This window comes from Gossypium hirsutum, chromosome D02 (assembly GCF_007990345.1).
Source record: "Gossypium hirsutum isolate 1008001.06 chromosome D02, Gossypium_hirsutum_v2.1, whole genome shotgun sequence".
Taxonomy (NCBI): Eukaryota; Viridiplantae; Streptophyta; class Magnoliopsida; order Malvales; family Malvaceae; genus Gossypium; species Gossypium hirsutum.
This window is the reverse complement of record NC_053438.1, coordinates 8,088,651-8,109,993: the sequence shown is the minus strand read 5'-3', so window position 1 is coordinate 8,109,993 and position 21,343 is coordinate 8,088,651. Positions and strand designations below refer to the sequence as shown.

Here is a 21,343-nt window from a genome sequence, read left to right as displayed (position 1 = left end):
GTTGAGTCTAGTTATAGAATGTCATAGACAACCCTTGTTTTGGTCTTTTGTGCCAGTGGAAATTTTGATAAGCTTCGATGGTTTTTCTTTTTACGTTGGCGGAGTGCCAATATTGTTTGCTTCTTAGGTCAAAGTCATCTTGACATGTTAGGGCTCGACTTTGATGCAAGAGAAGTCATTCTTCCTTTTGGGTTTCTAATTGGTTCTTCTATGTGGCATCTATTTGTCTAGAGTAAACTACTTAAGGCTAATAATTTTCATGTTGAGGATGGTTGTGCCCATAAATTAAGCTTGAAGGAGCTTCTTCTGGTTTTGCAACGCTTGATATTGTTAAGCAGTTAGTGAAAAAGAAACCCTTCGTAGTAGGTTTTGGTAAGTAGTTGGATCTTGCAAAAGATAAATAAGTTCATGGTTCTAGTGCACAAGTTGGGAGGAGTGCGAGTGGTGTAAATCGACGTGATCATAGAAAAGGCTATCTTGGAAATTTTGGTTTAGGAGGTTTTGTTAGTAACAATGAGTGGTTGCATGATTTTGTTGTTAGGTGTTTTATGGGCTTTCCTAGTTCTAAAAGTGGTAGATTTCATAGGGTAGAGACATGATTTTTTCCCCTATTCCCACAAACAATACCAATTGTTAAAGCCACTAGAATGTATGTTAAAAGAGTGGTAGCTTGGGTGAAAAGGTTTTGGATAGGTTCTCTCATTAGTCTCTGGCTCATGTAATAAGGGGTTTATGTAGGGAAGGTTGACCCTGATACAAGTTATATGACAAGAGTACCCTATTGCATAGGTTATATAGTAAAGTGGTTGTGAGCTCAATCCTACAAACTTGGTGCTTAGAGGTGACAGAATGACAGATACTTGGTGCTTAGAGCTCAATATTTGGTGGGCCCTGTAACACCCCTTATCCGTTTCGGTTGTTGAATCCGAGTAATAGGATGCTACAAGCAAATAAAAACAATTATATGCAATTTATATTAATTCCATTCACATACTATGCAATGCAATAATCTAAAGTTCACAAGGACTTAATTGTGTAATTTAGACATAAGATAAGATTGAATTTTAAAATTTCAAAATTTTAACGTTTTATTGATATTTAATTACTGGGTATCGGTACTGTACCAATAGCATATTAAATATCAATACTAATTCACGATTCTATTTATTATGCAAAACAAATGTATCGATATTTATTTTTTGGTATCAATATTTTATGAAAAAGTATCTATATTCCTATAAATATCGATACCATTTTAGCATTCTGATTGTTTTAAAACTATTCATATGGTCAAATATCAATACCAAATGCCAAAATATCGATACTCAAGTTCAGAAATGATAAAAACCAATATTTTAAACGTCCATTTCATGCCCAAAACACCTAAAAGTCAAATGGTAACCATAGATATAATTATAGACCTGAAAAACATCAACTTATGGCATATCACAAATATCACTTATAGCAATCATCCTAAGTGCCTAACTAATATGCCACAATTGACACCTCAATCAACAATTAACATGACATACCTCATTTATCCATTTATAACACCTTATAATAATGATTCAATAACAACCATTCAAGCATGCACAATACCTTATCAAATTCATCCAAACCTATCAGATACATACCATTCATTTACTAAGCATATTTCAAACATATTACCTTATCACCGCATAAGCATTATAACATACATACCTAAACAATCAACAAAGATTACCAAATACCAAAATCATTACCAAACTTATAGTTATATACTTATTCACATAACATTTAAAATGCTAAATTCATACAAAGCATAACATGTACAACCACATAACTCTCCTAGGTACATGCCAAATATTACATACTCCTTTTCAAACCAACTAATTTATATCATGAAATCATGTTACCTATATAATTTCATACTCAAAATGTCATTTCAAATACCAAATATACAATTCAACCATTTACTAATGTATATGTTTTAAACAATCATATTTTTTTTTTACTATAATCAAACCAACAAGGATTTCAAGTCATCCCACTATATAAGTAAACCAAAACAAATCCTAAGTACATGCCACACATAACCAAGCCTTAATATGGTCAAGAGACTACAGAATTGGCACCTCAATCAACAATTAACATCGAGATAGTGTGAGCTTAACAACGATCCGCTTGACACCTTCTGCAAGTTAGCACTACAGGGAAAAAGGAAACAAGGTAGTAAGCATTACAGTTGTTTAATAAGTTCACAATATTAAAACCAAATAACTTACCTTCGGGTATAATTATATAGTACATGCTACTTAGCCTGGTGAATTTTGTCTATCATGGAAAATCACATATAAAAAAGTTGAGCTTAACATTTATCATACTATATATTAACTCAATCATATAACATTTCAATTCATTCGATTCAACATTTCATTATCATTCATAAAACAAAGAATCATTTAATCAATTCACTATCTTAATCATATCATACAATCTATTTACTCTTAATACATCCCATTTCAAATTAATGTCAAACATTCTTTTTCATTTCACAGTTTGAATTCTCAATCAAATTTATATTAAATCATATAAACTTTATTCCCATTTCATAACAATTCATCTTTATACCAAATATATATCAATTGCCAATTTAATGTCAATTACTACTTCCTTTCATAATACGAATTACAAATCACATTCTATCTCAATTTTCAAATTCATGGATTCATTGAACATAATCAATCAATATTCCCAACTCATTCCACAATTGCATATTCCATTTCACATATTACTTCCATTTCACATCATTTGCCACTTCAAATATCAAATATTTCATTTTTACCATTTATTTCCCTATTAACACGACTCTGACTCGAATGGATACACAGATCCAACCAACACACAAGTTTCACACCCAATGCCTTATCGAATAAATCCGAAGCAAATAGTTACGCCTAGTGCTATTAGTAAGGTTGGCACCTAGTGTCTCATCAGTATAACTGAAGCAAACTGGCACCCAGTACCTCATTGACTCGTAGTCAAAGTAACCCTGAACTCTTCCTATCCTATGGCATGCCAGCTATATTCGACTTTGCCCGAACAATTAATAAGGTATTCATTTCATATTTCATTATCAACAAATACCTCCATTCGCATTTAATTTCATCATGAGTACATTTATCCAACATATGAAAGAAATAAATCATCTCAATATATGTTCAATATCACATTATAACATTATATTATTCTTTCACATATATTCAATTTAGTCCTTATCACTATAAACCAGTCTAAATCAAATCAATTCAGCTCATTTAATCACATCATCACATAACATATTCTATTTCAGTTCAATCGAAGGTCAATTCCATAATTATTTCAATTTGAAATTCATCGTATTCAATTTAATCCTTTCACTCACATTTTTGTACAAAATTATAAATAATTAAAACTTTAATTAAAAATAATTACAATTATAATAATAAATGCATAAATATTTAACACAAACATAACATATGAACTTACCTGGTCAAGATAGCAGACAAACAACTTTCTAAAGACTAATCAATAATTTTTCTTATTTCCTTAATTTACTTCAATTTGGTCCAATTTCTGATCTATTCAATAATTCAATTTAATTTATCAATTCAAACATATTATATCATCCTATTATAAGTATATATCAGTTTAATTTTATTATTCAAATGTCCCTTAAATTTTTGTATTTTATTCAATTTAGTCCCTAAAACCAAAACTATTATAACTTTCACAATTGAACTTCGTTTTTCATTCTGATTTCAATTATGTCCTTCTAAAGCCCTCTAAAACCTACATTTATAGAAATTTCATGAAAACTTTGTCAACTTTTCATTTTAGTCCATATATGCAAATTTAACAAAATTTACTTTACAAATTAGTCTTATTTCATTTCAAGCATCAAAATTTATCATTTAACATTCAGAAAGATTGAAAATCATTAATTAAAACATTTAAAATCTTTAACAGTTTTGAAAACAGAAAGACAGTTTAGCTAAATCGAGCTGTAATGATCACAAAAATATAAATTTACGAAAAACAGATGATCGGAGGACTTACATGCAAGCGTTCAAAGTTTGGCCAAATGATATTCTTCAAAAATGGTGAAAAATACCAAAGTGATGTTAATGTTTTCTTTTATTTCACTTTAACATATAATATTTATAATTAAATATAATTTTAACAAATAAAATAAATAAAAGTCAAGCCTTAACCGTCCAAGCTATAATATTATGGTCTAAATACCATATAAGTCCTCTCACTTTTACCAATTAAGTCATTTAATTAATAAAAATCAGTAGTGATTAATTTTTATAGTTTTACGATTTAGTCATTTTTCATTAATTAACTATTAAATCTTCAAAATTACTTGACCAAATTTCAATCCACTTATACAACAACTCCATAAATATTTAATAGAAATATTTACGAGCTCGATTTATGAAAATCAGGTTCCTGATACCTCATTTTCCAAAATCACTGACTTTTGGTATGAACTATACATTGACTAACTGATCAATTAATAAATTATATCAAATCAAAATTCACAATAACACTATAATTAACTCATAAATATATTTACGGACTCACTCATAAGAATTGTGGTCCCAAAACTACTGTTTCCGACACCACTGAAAAACGGGAGGCCTAGTTCTGATCGTTCTTGGTTCAAACAACCCGTTGCATAGGCGAGGTCCATCTTATCTTTAGCAATGTGTCTTTAAATGAGGAGTTATGTCTTTTCCAAGTGATTTGTTTAGATGAAGTTGAAGAGAGATGACTACATGGAATTTACATGCAACCTAGGAACGAAATAATCAATAACATCATAGTATCATATACTCTTGTATATTGATAGCTTTTCGAATTTATAGATTCCCCTTTGAAGGAAATATCTACCTGATTGTATGATTCATTTTTAAATAGGGAGAAAAAATTATTGAAATTCAAGCTGTTAATAACTAGGAAATATCTTCCTTATTTCACTCTTTCTTGCTTTTCAAAATAAAGAGCTCTTTTTCTTGCTTGAGAGGTATAGAGGGACCATCCATTGTGACATCTCATACAGCAAGATCATTTCCTTGTATGAAAAACATCATTCTTGTCTTCCAATATGAATAGCTGGCACCATTGAAATAAGGAATGTAACACGCCAAACCTGACCCTATAATAGGATCCAAGTATGGTGTGTCACTACAAACAAACTAACTTTAAAACATTTCGGGGGAAGCTTTGAATAATTATTACAAAGTTATAGATATAAAACAAATTTTAGTTGTTGTTTACTAAGGATAAAAAAAATTCATCGATTTAAAAATAGTATACAATTCATATGGTGTATAAGTTCAAATATGTTAACTTCGTAAACAATTTGTATTAATTTAAACCAAAGTACTTCATAAAAATCTCATCAAAAGAAAGTCTTAACAAAAAGAAGTTCTTTATACAATTCTTTTTCAAAATACAGTTATGTGTCACCCCAATAAGACACACATGATACAAACACAAGGCAGTCAACTCACAATCGTAAAAGTACTCTCGCATAGGCCTTGAACAAAATCTTCCTTCCATCATTAATCCTAAGAAGAAAAAAGGGATAATAGAGTAAGTTCGTTTGAACTTAGTGAGTTTTGAGAAAAATCATACAACACATTAGTTAGTACATTAACCAAACTTTTCTGAAGATCATACATGAATTACATAGAGTATGCCCACTGGTGTATACAGAACATAGAAAGACTCAGAACACCAACTTACTTATCATTAAGGCATATACTGTACACCAACTTAACATAACTTAGACAAATTTATCTTCATGCCAGCCACGTACCTAGAATGTAAAATCAGAAACATATCATTCAAACTTATTCACAATAATTCTCCCCCTTAACTCCTCATATCATTTTTATTCAGAACAACATGTTTTATCATGATTTGCCAATCCAATTTGCAATATATTTTCCCTATCAGAGGCTACACAAACATATCTTTTCAGAGGCTACACAAACATATCTCCGCATCCTCATCACCACATATCAGATAATATAGTATCATACATATCAGAAATAGGTGGTAGTGGCTTAAACATGAAGAATGACGTTTACTTCATTTTATAGACAGACTGATAACTATGGATAACCATTATCCACACAAACATCTTTCGTTCATATCCACTAATACACTTTTCATCATTTATAGAGGAAGAATACTTACCTTACATGAAATATAAAATAAAGAAACTACAACACATGGAAATAAGAAAGAACTCACAAGAAACTCTAACACAAGTCTATAAAGTAGGTCTTTTGCCCTTATCACTTGGACCTTCGTTAACTTCTTGAGCTAAAATAAAGATAATTAAACATATCAAATTATAAATCTATCAAATCTGATCATGCATGCAAGAATCAACAACACTTAAACTAGAATCAGGAAGCTTTCCTTCCTCACACACCATTCTAACACTTATGCATGCAGAACGAAGAACACGTAAATGACTTAAATAATACCTAGGGTTCATCTATAATTACCAGTAAGCTGGTAATAACGTATGAGTTAGCTGAATATTGCGAACCTTACTTCAAAAAGGTTTTCTGAACTTAAGTTTTCAAAGAGTATTTAAAGAAAATCCAGAAAGAATAATAAAACGTAAAGGTGTTTAGAAAGACCATCACTATCCTTATATACTTAAGCTCGGAGACAAGGATTAGTGGAAAAATCAGATAATTCTACTAACTCTCTTAATTCTTGTGATTAAGTGCATTAACTTAATTTAAGTCTTATCATCTATAGTAGTCTAGTTTTGTTCTAACTAAGTCTCAACTTAACTAATCAAATTACCATACTTAAATAATAAACAAATGAGAACTTATTGAGTTTGCCCAAAGCATCTGAGCCGATTGGATACTTATAGAAGAGTTCACCAAACCACAGAACACGCCAAAACAAAGAGTTCGTCAAATGGCGCATCATACAGAATCCTATACTTAGTCAAAATAAACAATTTACTTACTCATATCTATCTTTATTTTACCAATAACACACCAAATAGTAACCAGATACAGAGAATTGGTCGGGCGGGTTGTTACATGGAGGCTTGGATATAGATTGTGATTCTCCAAGAAAAACTGAATCAAATGTAGACGTTATCTCTTGTGGATTGATTTGTATATTGTTGATATTCCTTACGGATATTCTCTTTGGTTGTTAAACTATCAAAAAGAGACTTTGGTTGTTAAACTATCAAAAAGAGACTAACTCTGATACCAACTGTTAGCTCAAATAATCAGAACGAAATTTTTAAGAGGGGAGTGAATTAGTTTTAAAAAACTTTGCGGAAGCTAGAAAATAAAGATAGAAAGATTTGACACAAGAATTTAGAGTGATTCGACCCCAATTGCCTACTCCACTACCTTAGCTTTCCACTACTAAGGATTTTCTCAAATTCACTTATTTGATAACCTTTGAGGACAGTGTTTAACATTACAAACCCTCTTAAGGTATCTACCTAAACCTTAAGACACAAACCCTTCTCAAAGTGATACAAATGAGCAAACAAAGAAAGAACCCTTACAATATCAGAATGTTTGCAAATTAAACTCAATTACAAAGAGAAACATTTGAGCTAAATGAAAACAATGAAAGCTCACAAGTCTTTAAAGAAAATTGTTGAGAATTGTAAGCACGAGGTTGTTTTTTATTGATCTTTTTGATTGATAATCTCTCTTGTTCTTGTAGGATCTTTAGAAGCTAATATTTATAACCCCTAATTAATTTCCAACCGTTAAGATTGTTGGAGACATGAATAGAGTTGCCGGTGCATTTAATTCACCAGCAACTACGAGTATTGATACTAACAAAGGAGGTATCGATATTTTTTTGCATTTAATGCAAAATTCAGTGACCGTTGGAGTTGAAGATATACTAGAGGACTTTTATCGATATTTTATGAAAAAGTATTGATACTGGATCGATACTTAACTGAATTTATGAAAAACAAAATGTCAATTTAGTATCATTTTTGAAAGGGTTATTGATATTTTGAAAACTATAGATACTTTTTGGCCTGGAGCTATTTTGACTTTTTTTAAAAAATAGTTTAACTTATTGACAAAAATCTAACTTTGATTGAAATCATTTTAACTTGATTTAAAAGCTGGTTTAAAATTTTCTAAGAGTTCAAAGTATAAGATTCAAAATTTTATCTCTTAGTCTTCATTTGAATTATTATTTTGTCAATTTTGTTCAACTTTAATTTTTATTCAAAAACATTTTAATTTGTTATATCAAAACATATTATCAAATAAAGTTTGGTTTAACACATGCACATGTAATAAAATTTCTACTAGTTGTAACTAGACCTGATTACAGGTCGAGTCACCCACTCAGGCCCCCACAAAAAGTGGGAAGGTTTAGACAACAATATAGGCCTAAAAAATGGAGTTGGACAAAAAATACGACTCATTTTCTAAATGGACCAGGTCATGGGTAGAATTTTTTTGGCCTGGGCTTGGCTCGAACCTAATCAATTGTTTTTTGCAGTTTTGCTATCATTTTGCTATTATATTGCTACTATTTTGTTGTTATTATTTAGATATTGTATAACTCTTGTTATATTGTTAATTTTGATACTATTTTAGAGATATTTACATTTTAAGTTGCAGTTATCTTAGTGTTATTTAAATATAAAGGCTTTTTTTAATGTATTTAAATTTGTCGGGAAATATATTTATTTTAATATATTTGATGTATTATATTTTATAAATTCATGTTTATATAAAAATAATCTAAAAAAATTAATACGGATCGAATCAAGCTCGAATTTAACTTTTAGACTCAATTTCCAAAACAAAACCCAAACTTAAAAAATAAACTTAAAATTTTACATCGATCCAAACTCATATCGATTCGACCCATAATCTAATTGTTACCGACCTACAATTTTATATAATTGGTATAATGGTGACTACTGACTAAGTTTTGTTTTTTGTTTTTTAGAAAGGTTGCCTCTTGGATAAAAGGAAACACTATATGATAACAAAAAGGGATATATCTAAAAAAAATACATGAACTATAATTTAATGTGTAATTGTATACATGAACTTTAATTTTGTATAGTTTTATACATGAAATTTTAATTTGATCCAGTTCTTTTAAATTATTAACATAATTATTGATATAACATCATTTTATGTTTATATATTGCATACATAAATAATTATATTTATCTAATATAAAAATAAATTAATATATTTATTTCTTTAAATGTGTATGATTAAATTAAATTTAAAGCTTCAAATATATATTTAAACCATAATTAAAGTTTCACGTGTATAATTGGATCAAATTAAAATTTATTATATAATTTTATATTAAATTAAAATTCATATATAATTTTAAGAATTATTCTAAAAAAAATCTCAAAATGATGATTGTAAGGAGTATCAGGTACGGTGTTCCACAAAAGCCAAAATGCCTATAATCAAATGAAAACTGGACGCGTGGATTAAACCCATCCAATCAAAACTCCCAACTGTACGAGCTGGAGCCAGACTGAATGAGTATCAGTCCATCATCACGATCACGTGCCAAACCTGACTGAACCGCAACGGCAACGTTTGAACCTAGTTCGACTCCACCGTTTACGACTGAAATGTCGGTGATGGTACGACACGGAATGATTGTACGGCACACTGCAGCCTTGCCAGGTCAAGCGCTATGGCTTTCTCATATCAATGGTGCTCAACGCTTCGTACAGTTGTGCCGATTTATCGCTCAAAAGAAAAGCCTTTTGAAGGGAAGAGAAAATTTTAGCTATCGGCGCTTTTGTGAAGGAGTGAATCTTCTTGAATCTTTGTCTACAGAACAGAATAAATCAGAAATTTGTAAGGAAAAATACAATTATTAAATAAAATAGGATATGTTTCTTCTCATCATTGCTCTAGTTTGTTGTCAGCCTTGTGATTTTATGTTTTATATGAAATGAAGGAGAAAGAGACGATGACAAGATACCAAAGTAAGTTTCTTGTTTCATCGAGCCTCAGGATTTACAGATTAGAATAAAATTGAAGATTTGATAATTAAAGTATCAAAAATATTCGCACTAAAAAGAAAAATATATCGAAATCAAGCCGCCATATCTGAGGATAGTGAACAGATCAAATCGCTTTTTTCGGTTTGTTTCACTCTCAAAGAAATTTAAACTGTTTTTTCATTCAAGGAAGAGGTCGAGAGATTACTAGCATACAATTGCAAAGGAGATCCCAGGCAAATGTGTAAATTTATTAATAATTGAGTTATTTGGGTGCCATTTTAATAATTTTATTGTAGATTCTGATCATATCTATTCTTTTTAAGATAATACCTAGAATTATCATAATGCGCTTCGTTGCATTCGAATCCACATCCTCAATCAACTAAAATATATAATTTTTAAACACTAATAAAATAATATAACATTATTAGTTTTTAAAGAAATACAAATACTATTTTTCACAATACCATCTCTTATTTAATTTCATTTCATTTAAATTATTTAAAAATAATTAAAATTTCAAGAAAAAAAATGCAAACATGTTTGAAACTATATGGGAAAAAAGACATGAGCAAAAATGAAATTTGAAAAATTGCTAAAATTGATAATTAAAAAAAAACTGAAACCAATCATTAAAAATTAAAAAAATATTACAAAAAATTGAAAATTGATAACAGCCATGGGCAGTGTTACCAAACAACGGAATTTGCTAATTTTTGTTATAAAAAATGAAATAATTAAAAACAAAGAAAAATCGAGTGCCATAGAAATAAAAGATGATTAAAATTTTAAACAACTAAAAATGATTTGAAAAATTATAAAAGAAGAAAATGTATTTGTTTATTTATTAAAATTTTTAAGTAAATTAAATTAAAGAAGATATTAAATATACAAAAATATATAATAATATTTTTACATTTTTAAAAGTTAATCATACGACATTATCGCCTAAAAGTTTTTAATTTTTAAGATATTATAATTTATTCCCTTCGTATAATTGCACTTGGCAAAAGTTCTTTTGGGTTGGATTTTGTTAGTTATGTTTTGTAATTTTACCAAATCAATTATACTTTTATTAACCTTTTATAATGATAGTGTAGAAGATAAAAATAAACATTCAAATAATTTTCAAATTCAAGCCTTAGCCTTTAAGAATATGAATGAATAAAATTCGATTCAATTCGATTTTCTTTTTAATTTTGAATTAATCGAATTGAGTTATTTGAGTTATTCGATTTTTTCGAGTTAACTTGAATAATTCGAATAACTCAAATAATAAATTAGTGTAAATTCCTCTTTGATTTCTACTCAATTTTGAAAATAAACAGATTGGTTATTCTCTCAACAAAAAATTTTAAAATTTTCAAAAAAAAATCAAAATAATTTTTAAAAATCCAAATATTTATAAAATTTTCAAATTTTATATATTTTTAAAAAATATATAAAAATAAAAATTCTAAAGAATATGTATAAAAAAGTTAAAAAAATCTAAAATAATAATTTTTGGACTTAAATAAGTAAATTAATGATTTAAGTTTATAATTATCTTATTTTGCTTTGAAAGAATTTTCAAATATAGATAATTTCAAATTTATATACTTTAAAATGAAAATAATTACATGATAACAAAATTTTAATTTAATGTATATAATTTTTTAATTTAACTTTAAATAATTTTATTCCATTAGAATTTTTTTTAAAAATCAAATTAAATGATAAAATGAGACTCATAAAACTGGATTAACTTAAAATAATTTTTCTCCATACTGGGGAAGACTCGCCTTAATTAATAATGTTTTTGAAGAAAAGGGAATGAAAAATGAAAATCTGACGCGTAAAAGAAGAGAAAAGTAAGGCCACTGGTCCCATGGCGCCAACATCAAACTCCTGATACGATCACAACCGTTGATTTGGACACACAATTCCAAGATCCAGCGAGGAACAACTGCTCGTTCATGGCGGCCCACTAAAATAATCAAACCTTTCAACTAATCTCTGATTTTGAATGTAAGTCTTTCAAATTACTCCTTCCAACAAGCTCAAACTCCGTCGATTTCAAAGGTAACTTTTCAACTTCACCATTCAACTAATCGAGTAATATTTAGTTTTTTTTTTTGTTTTTTTTTTCATTCCAATTTTCCAGGTTAGTAATGGATCTGCTTTGATGTGATTATATTCGAAACTGTTTCTGTTTTGTTTTGTTTTTTCATTTTCAGATTTTTCTGTTTGGATGAATATTTGAAGCTTTTCGAATTCACAGGGATTTGTTTATATATATAAAAAGAAAACGGTGGTTTAGAGTTGAAGGTGAACTTTGATGGCAAGAATAAAGCCTCAGGCGTTGTTAACTCAAAGCAAAAAGAAGAAAGGGCCAACTCGGATCAGTGTTACTACAATTCTTTTTTGCAGTTTAATCGTTCTATCGATTTTGTTGTCCTTAATTACTACGTACAAGCATTGGTCTCAAAGGTTTGCTATTTTTCAACCTTATTTACGTTTGCTTCTTCTCTGTTTTCCATCTCAATTAATTTCTCTGATAATTAATTTATTCCGAGAATGGTTTCCATTGTTAATTGCATCAGGTCAAGGGGTCAAACAGGAACTGGGTTGTCAAATTTTGAGGTATTTTGTTTTCCATCAAAACTTTTCAATCGTAGGCTGTAAATGAATCGAGCTCACTTGTTTTTTAAGCTGTTTGTGTTCGTGTTGATTATAATGGAGCAATAAACAAATTTTAAACTAGTTTTAAATGACTTATTAAACAAGCTTTAAATACATAAAAGAAGCTTGTTGATTTTCATGATTATTCCTTTAGCTTGAAGAACAAATATAAACAAACAGAAATTGAACTATTCATGAGCTTATCATCCAACAGTGTTTCATTTACAACACTAGCATTTTGTTGAAATGCTAAATAATTTATGTTTTGATACAGAATGTGGATGAGATTGCAGATTCAAAGAAGTATGATCTTCCTGGATATGCTGTAAGTTTCTCCCATGGAGTAATTTAATAAATTATGTTTAGTTGTTTGCCTATACCTTTTTTACCATATTAAACCACTTTCCCCTTTATAGGTTCTAAATACATCAAAAGGCAATATAACTATAGAACTCTTCAAAGATGGTTCCCCTGAGATTGTCGACAAATTTCTTGACTTGTGGTAAGTTTAGCAGGTTTCTTTGTTACTTGGATTCGGGTGCAAGTGCTAGGTATGAATATATACATACCTGACACAAGTATTTTCAATTTTTTCAAGTCTTTTCATATATTTGGAGGGTTATATCCTTATACCTATGTTTGAAAATGTCTCAGACACAGGTGCTTAAAGCTTTAGATTAGCTGGAATAAATAGTTATACCTTTCACCATTGTTTTAGAGATGATAAGAGTTTATATGCCTTCAATATTCGTGTTCAGCGCATATTAGAACATGGGATATTTGGGTATGATCCTCTAAGGATACTCCAAATATATGAGAAAAGAACTTACAAAAATCTGAATTTACTTTTGTTAGACATATTCATATTTGACACTCACGTCAAGCCTAAATAATATAGTCTTTTGGCATAATTGCATCAATTTAATGGCATGATGTCTTTTTCTAAGGATCCTCCAAATACATGGAAAAGAAAAAGAAATTTAGAAAAATCTGAACTTACCATTGTCAGATGCACATCCATGATCTCACACTCACAACCGAGTCTGAAAAACATAATTGATAGATACGTCTCTCTGTAATTTTATAGACCCCAACACTAAATCTGATGTTGTTTTAATGGAGTCATTCGAACTGCTTCTTGATGCATATGATCTTTAATTTGAAAATATGGTGAATTACTGTATGCTGGGATATTGTTGTCAAATGATGCCAATTCATGCCCCCACATTCTCCTCTTAATTGAACTTTATGACCCCATGTCTTTGCATTGTCGGTGATTTATTATCTTTGTTGCTGTGGTTTTTATTTTTGGTGTTAGACACCTGTATTTGGAACTCAATCCAAGCTCTAAGTTGTGGTGACAGGATTAAGATTACTTTGGTGGGAAAAAAGACATTTAATTTTCACAGCACTGACTAATGCAAGTCAATATTTGTTTATTCATCTCCAATCTGAATAAATTTGCAGTCAAAAGGGACATTTCAAGGGCATGCCTTTCCACCATGTGATAAAAAACTATGTGATTCTAGGAGGACATTCACAAGATTCTGGAGGCATTGAAGATTGGACATCAAAAAGAAAGTTTCACAGACGGCTGCCCACAAGGTCATCTTTTTAATGTACTTTTTCTTGGCACATGGGTATATGTCTGGAAGTTTGTCCTTTGGGTTTTTAGTTTTATTTATTTATTGATAACTTGAAATCATTGCTCGTCACTGACCAGTCCAAAGCATGAAGCTTTTATGCTTGGAGCTACAAAGATTAAAGAAGATAGCAAAGCATTTCAGCTTTTTATCACAACTGCACCAATACCAGATTCAAACGACAAACTATATATGTTCGGACGAGTCATCAAGGGTGTAGATGGGGTTCAGGTAAAACATCGTTCAAGCTTAATCGAGTCATCGTGATATTTCAAGTTCAGTTTCAGCTCAATCAGCTTCACTGGTTTGAGCTGTTAATAAAATTGCTCAAGCTCGTTCGATTGATATCATATATCTAGTAAAAAATGAACTCGATTTCTCTGCTCGGCTTCGAACTCGATTATCATATGGTCGAGTTCAAACTAAAAACTTCCAATACCAAAAAAAAGAAGACAATTTCAAAACCAAATTTTGGAGCCACTTGTGAGCATTGATATCTTGTTTTAAAACTCTATTTATATCGTTAGATTGTATGATTTAGATAAATGCTAACATAAAAAACTTTAATGTTGGAACTTGGCAATTAGGAAATTGAAGAGGTTGATACCGATACGCATTACAGGCCTAAATCTCCTGTAGGGATCATCAATGTGATACTGCAACAAGAAATTTGAGTCTTTTCATTTAGTCACTGTAAAGAGATTACCTATAGCAATCCTATTAAGTAATTAGACTTCTCCTCACTATTTGTAGTCTTCTTATATTCATATGAGACACAAAATTTTGATTCATAGTTGGAGTGATTAAATACATCTTTGTATTAGTTCACATATTTTTTTTTTATATCGCCATTTTGTTTTTGATCAGTTATAATATCTAGCAGTCTTTATTCTATACAAGTTGAAAAGCAAATTAATCAAATTAAGCTACCGAACATTTAATTTTACAGCAAATGAATAGAGGTAAATTTTAACGAATTTTTGTGGACAAAAAAATGATGAAAGGAAATAAAATAAAATCTGAACGAGTTTGGGGAGCTGAGCCATTAATGTTACTGTTAGATAGTGATCTAAACCAAAAGAAGATTTAGAAGTTCTGAAATTTCATTACAGTAGTGAAATATAGAAGGTTGAGAAAGTAGAACTAACTAGTTGAGGGTGGGGAGGTGTGGTAACTCAGTCATTTTTCTTGCTAGTGGCAACAGGGTTTTGCTCCGAAATGATCTTTAGAACATTGACCAGTGCTCGAAGACGGTCCCAAATGTTCAAGCCATAAAGTGCCTCCACCAGTGATTCTTGAAACTCAAACCCATTTTCAGCAACAGGATACTATTGTGTTTGGCAGACAATGAAACAGATAAATGATTAGTCTCAACTAGGGTGTAAACAAAACAATGGATTCAGCTCGATCATTGTTGAGTCGAGCTTGAGTTGCTTAAACTATTCACTAAGCAGAATTTGACTATCCTAATGCTTAACTAGAGTATGCTCATCATCAGCCTAATTGAAGGGTTTTTTTTTTTTTTAAACTTTGAACACAAATTGTAGCTCGAACAAAAGTGTCGAGCATGAAGTCAAGTATGAAAATCAACTTAAGTTGAGCTTTAAGTCTTGAATTTCGAATTGAGCTTCTCACAGTTTGAGCTCAGCAGCTTGACTGTACCCCTAGTCTTGCATATCAAAAGAATAATCATCAAATTAAGTAGTTTTAAGGACGAAAGGCGAACCTGAATAGGCTTTGGTATCTTGGTCTTTATATAAGGCCACCATCTATCCTCAACGACTGCCTTTACCAAACAGCAAGCTCTCAATCCCTCAACACCAGCAAATCGGCCGAATCCACTATCTTTTGTGCCACCAAAAGGCAGGGACTGGAAGATCAATGCACATCTTTAGTTCAGTAGGATTTAAAAAATCCTAAATACTTGAACTTTTTAAATAGGGGTCAAAAAAAGCTTGAAGGATTCCAACTCAAGCAAATATGAATGGTAGCCATCTCGCGTACAGATCTAGGAGGAAAAGAAAAGTACCTGGCACATATAAGTTGATGCAAAATCATTAACTGCAGCAACTCCACAATGTATTTGGGAAGCTATCTCCTTGGCACGCCTTTGACTGCCGGAGAAAACAGCACAGCCAAGCCCATATCTTGAATCATTTGCAAGCTTGACAACCTCTTCATCTGAGTTGAATTTCATTATCGGCATGATTGGTCCAAAAGTCTGCACGCCACTCAAGTTTCATAACAGATTAGCAAATACTCCCCACATAACCATGTTCATGGACCTTGTTTTTTTTTGGAGGAATATTCATAGGTATTCTAGATTATTAAAATAGTGAAAACAAGATTGAGAGCAAATAAAGTTTTGGTACCAAAAGTCTAATTATGTATTCCATATCGAACAGCATGCTATCTGTTCTGCAATGGACACTCAAAATGAAACAAATGCCGAATGCTATAGTTTGTAGCAGAATATTATGACTTGTGTTACCTCTTCTTGCATCAACTTCATTGTATGGTTTACATTTTTGAGCACCGTAGGGGGGAAAAATTGATCAACTGCGCCTTCACTTAAATGGCCAAAACTTCCACGAGCTACAATTTCGGCTCCTTTGTCTACAGCATCATCTACAAGGTGTTGAAGCTTCTCAGAATGCTCTTGCAAGCATATGGCACCCATATCATATCTTGCAGCTAGTGGTGGGCCCTATAAAAGATATCCAAACATCAGAAATCTAATTTTTCTCACAGAATGTCGATACCTAAACAGTTCAACAATTAGTGCAGCAATTATACTCCACAAGTAAGTACACAAGTTATAGACCTAATGGAAAGCTGAAACTGCCACCTATGCTTTATCTGCCACAGACTTACCAAACAACCAAATGGCCAAGGACAGCCGGTAAATATTTAGATTTATCATTAACATAACATTGTAGAGAACAAGCTATAACACTGGTTTGCAGAGGACATATCAGAAAGAAAATCTTACAGCTGAAACAGACTTCACAATCTTAGTCACTTGATTGACAAATGAATTATAAATATCCCTGTGAACATAAAATCTCTCAGCTCCAGCACAGTTCTGCCCACTTGATTGGAGAGTGGCCCTGACAGCAACTTGGGCAACCTATTTCATGGAAAACAGTGATTCTCAACTGCACTGGTCGGTGCAACTTCAGCTCTCAATCAAAATATAGATATGTTCAATCATGTTAGTTATCGAAAAGGGTCGAAAGGGTTCATACGTGTGGAATATCTACGTCTTCGCACACAATAAAGGCATCTTTCCCACCGAGCTCAAGTGTAACTGGTATAAGGGTCTCAGCAGCATTTGCCATTATCTGCAATAAAAGCAAACATTTCAATCCATTTGCAATGAAAACAATAAAAGCAGTCCCATCAAGGTAAAACTGAAAAGGAAAATAGAAAGTATTTTATTTTCCTTTGCTAATAGTAAAGAGCAGTAGTTCTCAACGGAACAAATCAGATCTTATTAGTATCGAGAATTACAGCAGAGCCACACATGAGATCATACCATCTTTCCCACACCTGGTGATCCAACAAATATGATTTTATCAACAGAAGATACCAGTGCTTCTCCTGTTTCAGCAAAGCTATGAAAGAGAAGCCCGATTAATATTGGATGAATAGAAACCAAAAGCATAGTATGTTCTACTAAATAAAAGGAGCATAGTAAGTCCAGCATAATTGTGATAACTACATACCCTGTAATTACCTCAACCAGATTTTCAGGAGCTCCAACTGCAGCAAGAGCTGCTTGGATTATCCTAAAGTAAAAACATCCAGACCAGCTTGCATGCTCAGAAACCTACACTTACAATCACATAATTTTCAATCAGTATCATGATAAAATGCCAAAATTGACTGTAAATTGCAGTGACAAGTTTCAGGGACAAGGATGCTGGGGCATCAGGCAACAGTCTCTAAAGATTAGACACAAAATTACAACTCAGAGCAGTTCTAGAACTGATAAAGATAAAGAATAAGAGGATAATAGAAGACTAAAAAATTAGGATCCATCAGTAAGTACCTTAATTACCACACCATTTCCTGAAAACACAGCTGCAAGCATTGGATTAAAAATATTATGAAAAGGGTAATTCCATGAAACAATAGCCCCAATTACACCAAGCGGGTGAAATTCCACTTTGGATTTCTTGTGAAGCATTGATCTTCCAGAAGATCTGCAGAAGTTCAAATGAAGGTTGACATGAATTGCAGAGTTTACTGATAGCAAAAACTGGTAACCGATTCCAAAATAAAAGTACACCACTTAAAAGCTAGTTTTTCAGAATAATTGAAAATAATGCTGCTGTAGATCATATAAAAGCATTCATTTTTAATGATTATGAAATAAAAGCCTGTGCCCTGTTGACAGAATTTTGATGGTACAACAAAGTAAATACATGCAACATACAATTGCTTGGTTCTTCCATTAGCAAATAAAGGTCCATGGAGTGCGGTCGACAAATTCAGTGATAAAAAGTAAGATGCATGTGATAATGGATAATCTTTCTTTTGGATACAGCCAAGAATATCTAGAAAGGAGAAATAGTATTAAAAAGCTGGAACTACCGGTATTCAGGCCTAAGCCACTTTTCCCCCTCTGAAAGAAGCCAGGTTATCTTCTCACATGTAGTCATTATTTCTCCTAAAGAGGCATCAACCATTGTTTTCCCAGTATCCCGTGAAGAGACTCTTTAGTAAGACAACAAAAAAATATGTCATACAAAGGCATTCAAATAATGCCTATATAATAAAACCAGGAGAAATGTAACTTTCTTATAAACAGAAAATAGAAAATAATTAAAGAAAAATGCAGAATATAAAGTTTTTAATCTGAGGAAAAGGGAAATGATATTAAAAAAAACACTCCCCATATAAAGAACAAAATCCTTACTCGCATATAAGTTCTTGGTGTTCAATAATATATTTTAAAAGAATCCGCAAAAACTGTCGCCTTTGCTTGAAACTACTTTTAGCCCAAATTTTCTGTGCTTTCCGGGCTTGTGTGACACGCTCCTCAACCTACTCATTCCATAAAGACAGTTATAACAATCAGCAGTAGAAACATTATACATTCATTCACACAAACAATCGAACAGAGAAAAGTGGTCTGTAGTCTACATGTATGCACACGTGCCCATAAGCTTTGGCATAAAATAACAATGTCAACCATTTAGGGTCTAACAATGAACATATAAATACTCCTTCGTTAGTGATTCTGGTAAAATGTAATCCTGAACATCACTAACCTCAGCAGGTGTCAATGCTGGGAAAAAGCCCAAATATTTCATAGTAGCTGGCTCATAGCATTGAACTTTTCTGTCTGATTGCTGCGTCCTTCCCCTTGGTGGTATCTGCACAGCATTTCCAAATGAGATTCAAATAAACAAAAACTACGCTCTTTTGCTTATCCCTTTTTCACCCAAGAGGCAAGCAGTTAAAATTACAATCAAACATAATGTTAGAACCATAGAACTCAACTACAAGATTATCATATACAAAGTTATTCTATTACACAAATAATATTTTGATTTCAATCGGATTTACCTTAGTTTCATTTCGTTCCAGAAAAAGCAAATATTCTTATTTAATAAAAAAAAAAGGAACGATACTTCGATTTAAGATTTAATTGGAAACAGAAAGCTCGAATCTGAACCACATTGTAATAGCTGGTTAAGTTATTTCATTAAATCGATAATGATTAATCTCATTCCACTAGAAAAGGAACTAGATTACTAAATCAATTTATATTTCTAACTTTACATGCAAAAATTAAACTCGACTACTAAATCAATTTCAATTGGGTTTACCTTAGATTCATTTCTTTCCACTAAAAGTAAGTACTAAAAAATCACACTCTGATTTGAGATAAGTGGAAAATAAGCTTGAATCCAAACCACATTGTAATGATTCGCTAAGTTGTTTCATTAAATCGACAATCATTAAGCTCATTTAAGGAAAGGAAAAAAAATCACTGAACAAACCGAGTCTTTAAAGTTTGAATTGAAAAAAAGTACTCAAAAAAGGAAAAATAAAATAAAATAATCAACTAAGAAATACTCACGTAAATGAAGCTGTTTTCTTGCGTTTGGTTCCCGTCATCCAACACTGTGTTTGAACAAATTCAAAGTAAAAAAAGTTATCAGCTGCAAAAAGTATAAAAATACGTATAAGCAAAGAAGAACGAATTATACGTGTTTTCCGTATCTGTATACGTACCATCTGAGGCATCGACATCGATAGAAGGAACATTCGGGGGAATGAGCATCAGCAAGAAACGACAGATCGCATAAGCAAAGGCGAGAACGATGATAGGCCACCAAAACGCCATCGTTTCGATCTCCAGAGACTGAAAACTTTTAATCTTGAAGAAGACTGAAGAACTGCTCTCAAGCGAAATGGTTTTTTGATTTTCTTCTTTTCTGAAAAATAAACAAGATTCTGCTTAGGAAATAGCTTTACTCTTTTCACTGTCTATGCAATGGCATTTATTGTAATTTTAACTTCATTAGAGGTTTAAGATTAGGATGAGGATCAGTTGTTTTTTCACTCGGCCAGAAAATGTGGATTAGTTTTTTTTTCTCTCCGCCATCAAAATGGGGATTTGTTAATTACACATCGTTTGTATCTGTTGGGATTGTTGTTGGCCCAAAAATAATCTGTTCGTAAGTGAGCTTAGCTCAGTGGCTTGTGCGCTTACGTTTAGTTCTTTTAGAGTTAAGTGGGTCTAACCTATGGCTCATTTACTTTACTTAAGCCACCCCTTGTTGCTTAAATCATAGAATCCACTTATATTGATATATAATTTTATATTTTTTCATAATTTTTTTATTATTAATATTTTAACAATCCAATTTTTTCATTAACATATAAAATTTTTAATAAATCAACATTAATGGAATTAAATATTGTAAATGTTAAAACTTTACACTTTAAAGGTTTCCTATTCGCGCCAAGT

General features: G+C 31.2%; 2 protein-coding genes across 3 annotated transcripts; one reads left to right on the top strand and one right to left on the bottom strand.

Moving 5' to 3' along the window:
• Window positions 1-11,815: 11,815 nt before the first annotated feature.
• Window positions 11,816-15,221, top strand: LOC107910578 (peptidyl-prolyl cis-trans isomerase CYP21-4). 2 transcript variants are annotated; one of them, XM_016838455.2, is made up of 8 exons: window positions 11,816-12,112; window positions 12,312-12,520; window positions 12,634-12,673; window positions 12,987-13,037; window positions 13,129-13,214; window positions 14,180-14,317; window positions 14,436-14,586; window positions 14,943-15,221. In XM_016838455.2, exons 2-8 carry the CDS (start codon window positions 12,369-12,371, stop codon window positions 15,027-15,029), a joined length of 705 nt encoding a protein of 234 aa, XP_016693944.1. In that variant the 5' UTR covers window positions 11,816-12,112; window positions 12,312-12,368; the 3' UTR covers window positions 15,030-15,221. The 2 variants fall into 2 exon arrangements, with proteins under 2 accessions (XP_016693944.1, XP_016693945.1); XM_016838456.2 differs by having other exon boundaries at window positions 12,268-12,520.
• Window positions 15,222-15,350: 129 nt separating this feature from the next.
• On the bottom strand, window positions 15,351-20,973 carry LOC107910577 (aldehyde dehydrogenase 22A1). Its single transcript, XM_016838454.2, has 14 exons — window positions 20,605-20,973; window positions 20,450-20,493; window positions 19,635-19,739; window positions 19,280-19,407; window positions 18,955-19,077; window positions 18,410-18,563; window positions 18,084-18,187; window positions 17,894-17,972; window positions 17,604-17,699; window positions 17,348-17,485; window positions 16,847-17,062; window positions 16,385-16,576; window positions 16,082-16,225; window positions 15,351-15,683 (listed from the first exon to the last, which is right to left on the bottom strand). The coding sequence occupies exons 1-14, from the start codon at window positions 20,714-20,716 to the stop codon at window positions 15,531-15,533; spliced, it is 1,788 nt and encodes a 595-aa protein (XP_016693943.2). The 5' UTR covers window positions 20,717-20,973; the 3' UTR covers window positions 15,351-15,530.
• Between the last annotated feature and the right edge of the window lie 370 nt (window positions 20,974-21,343).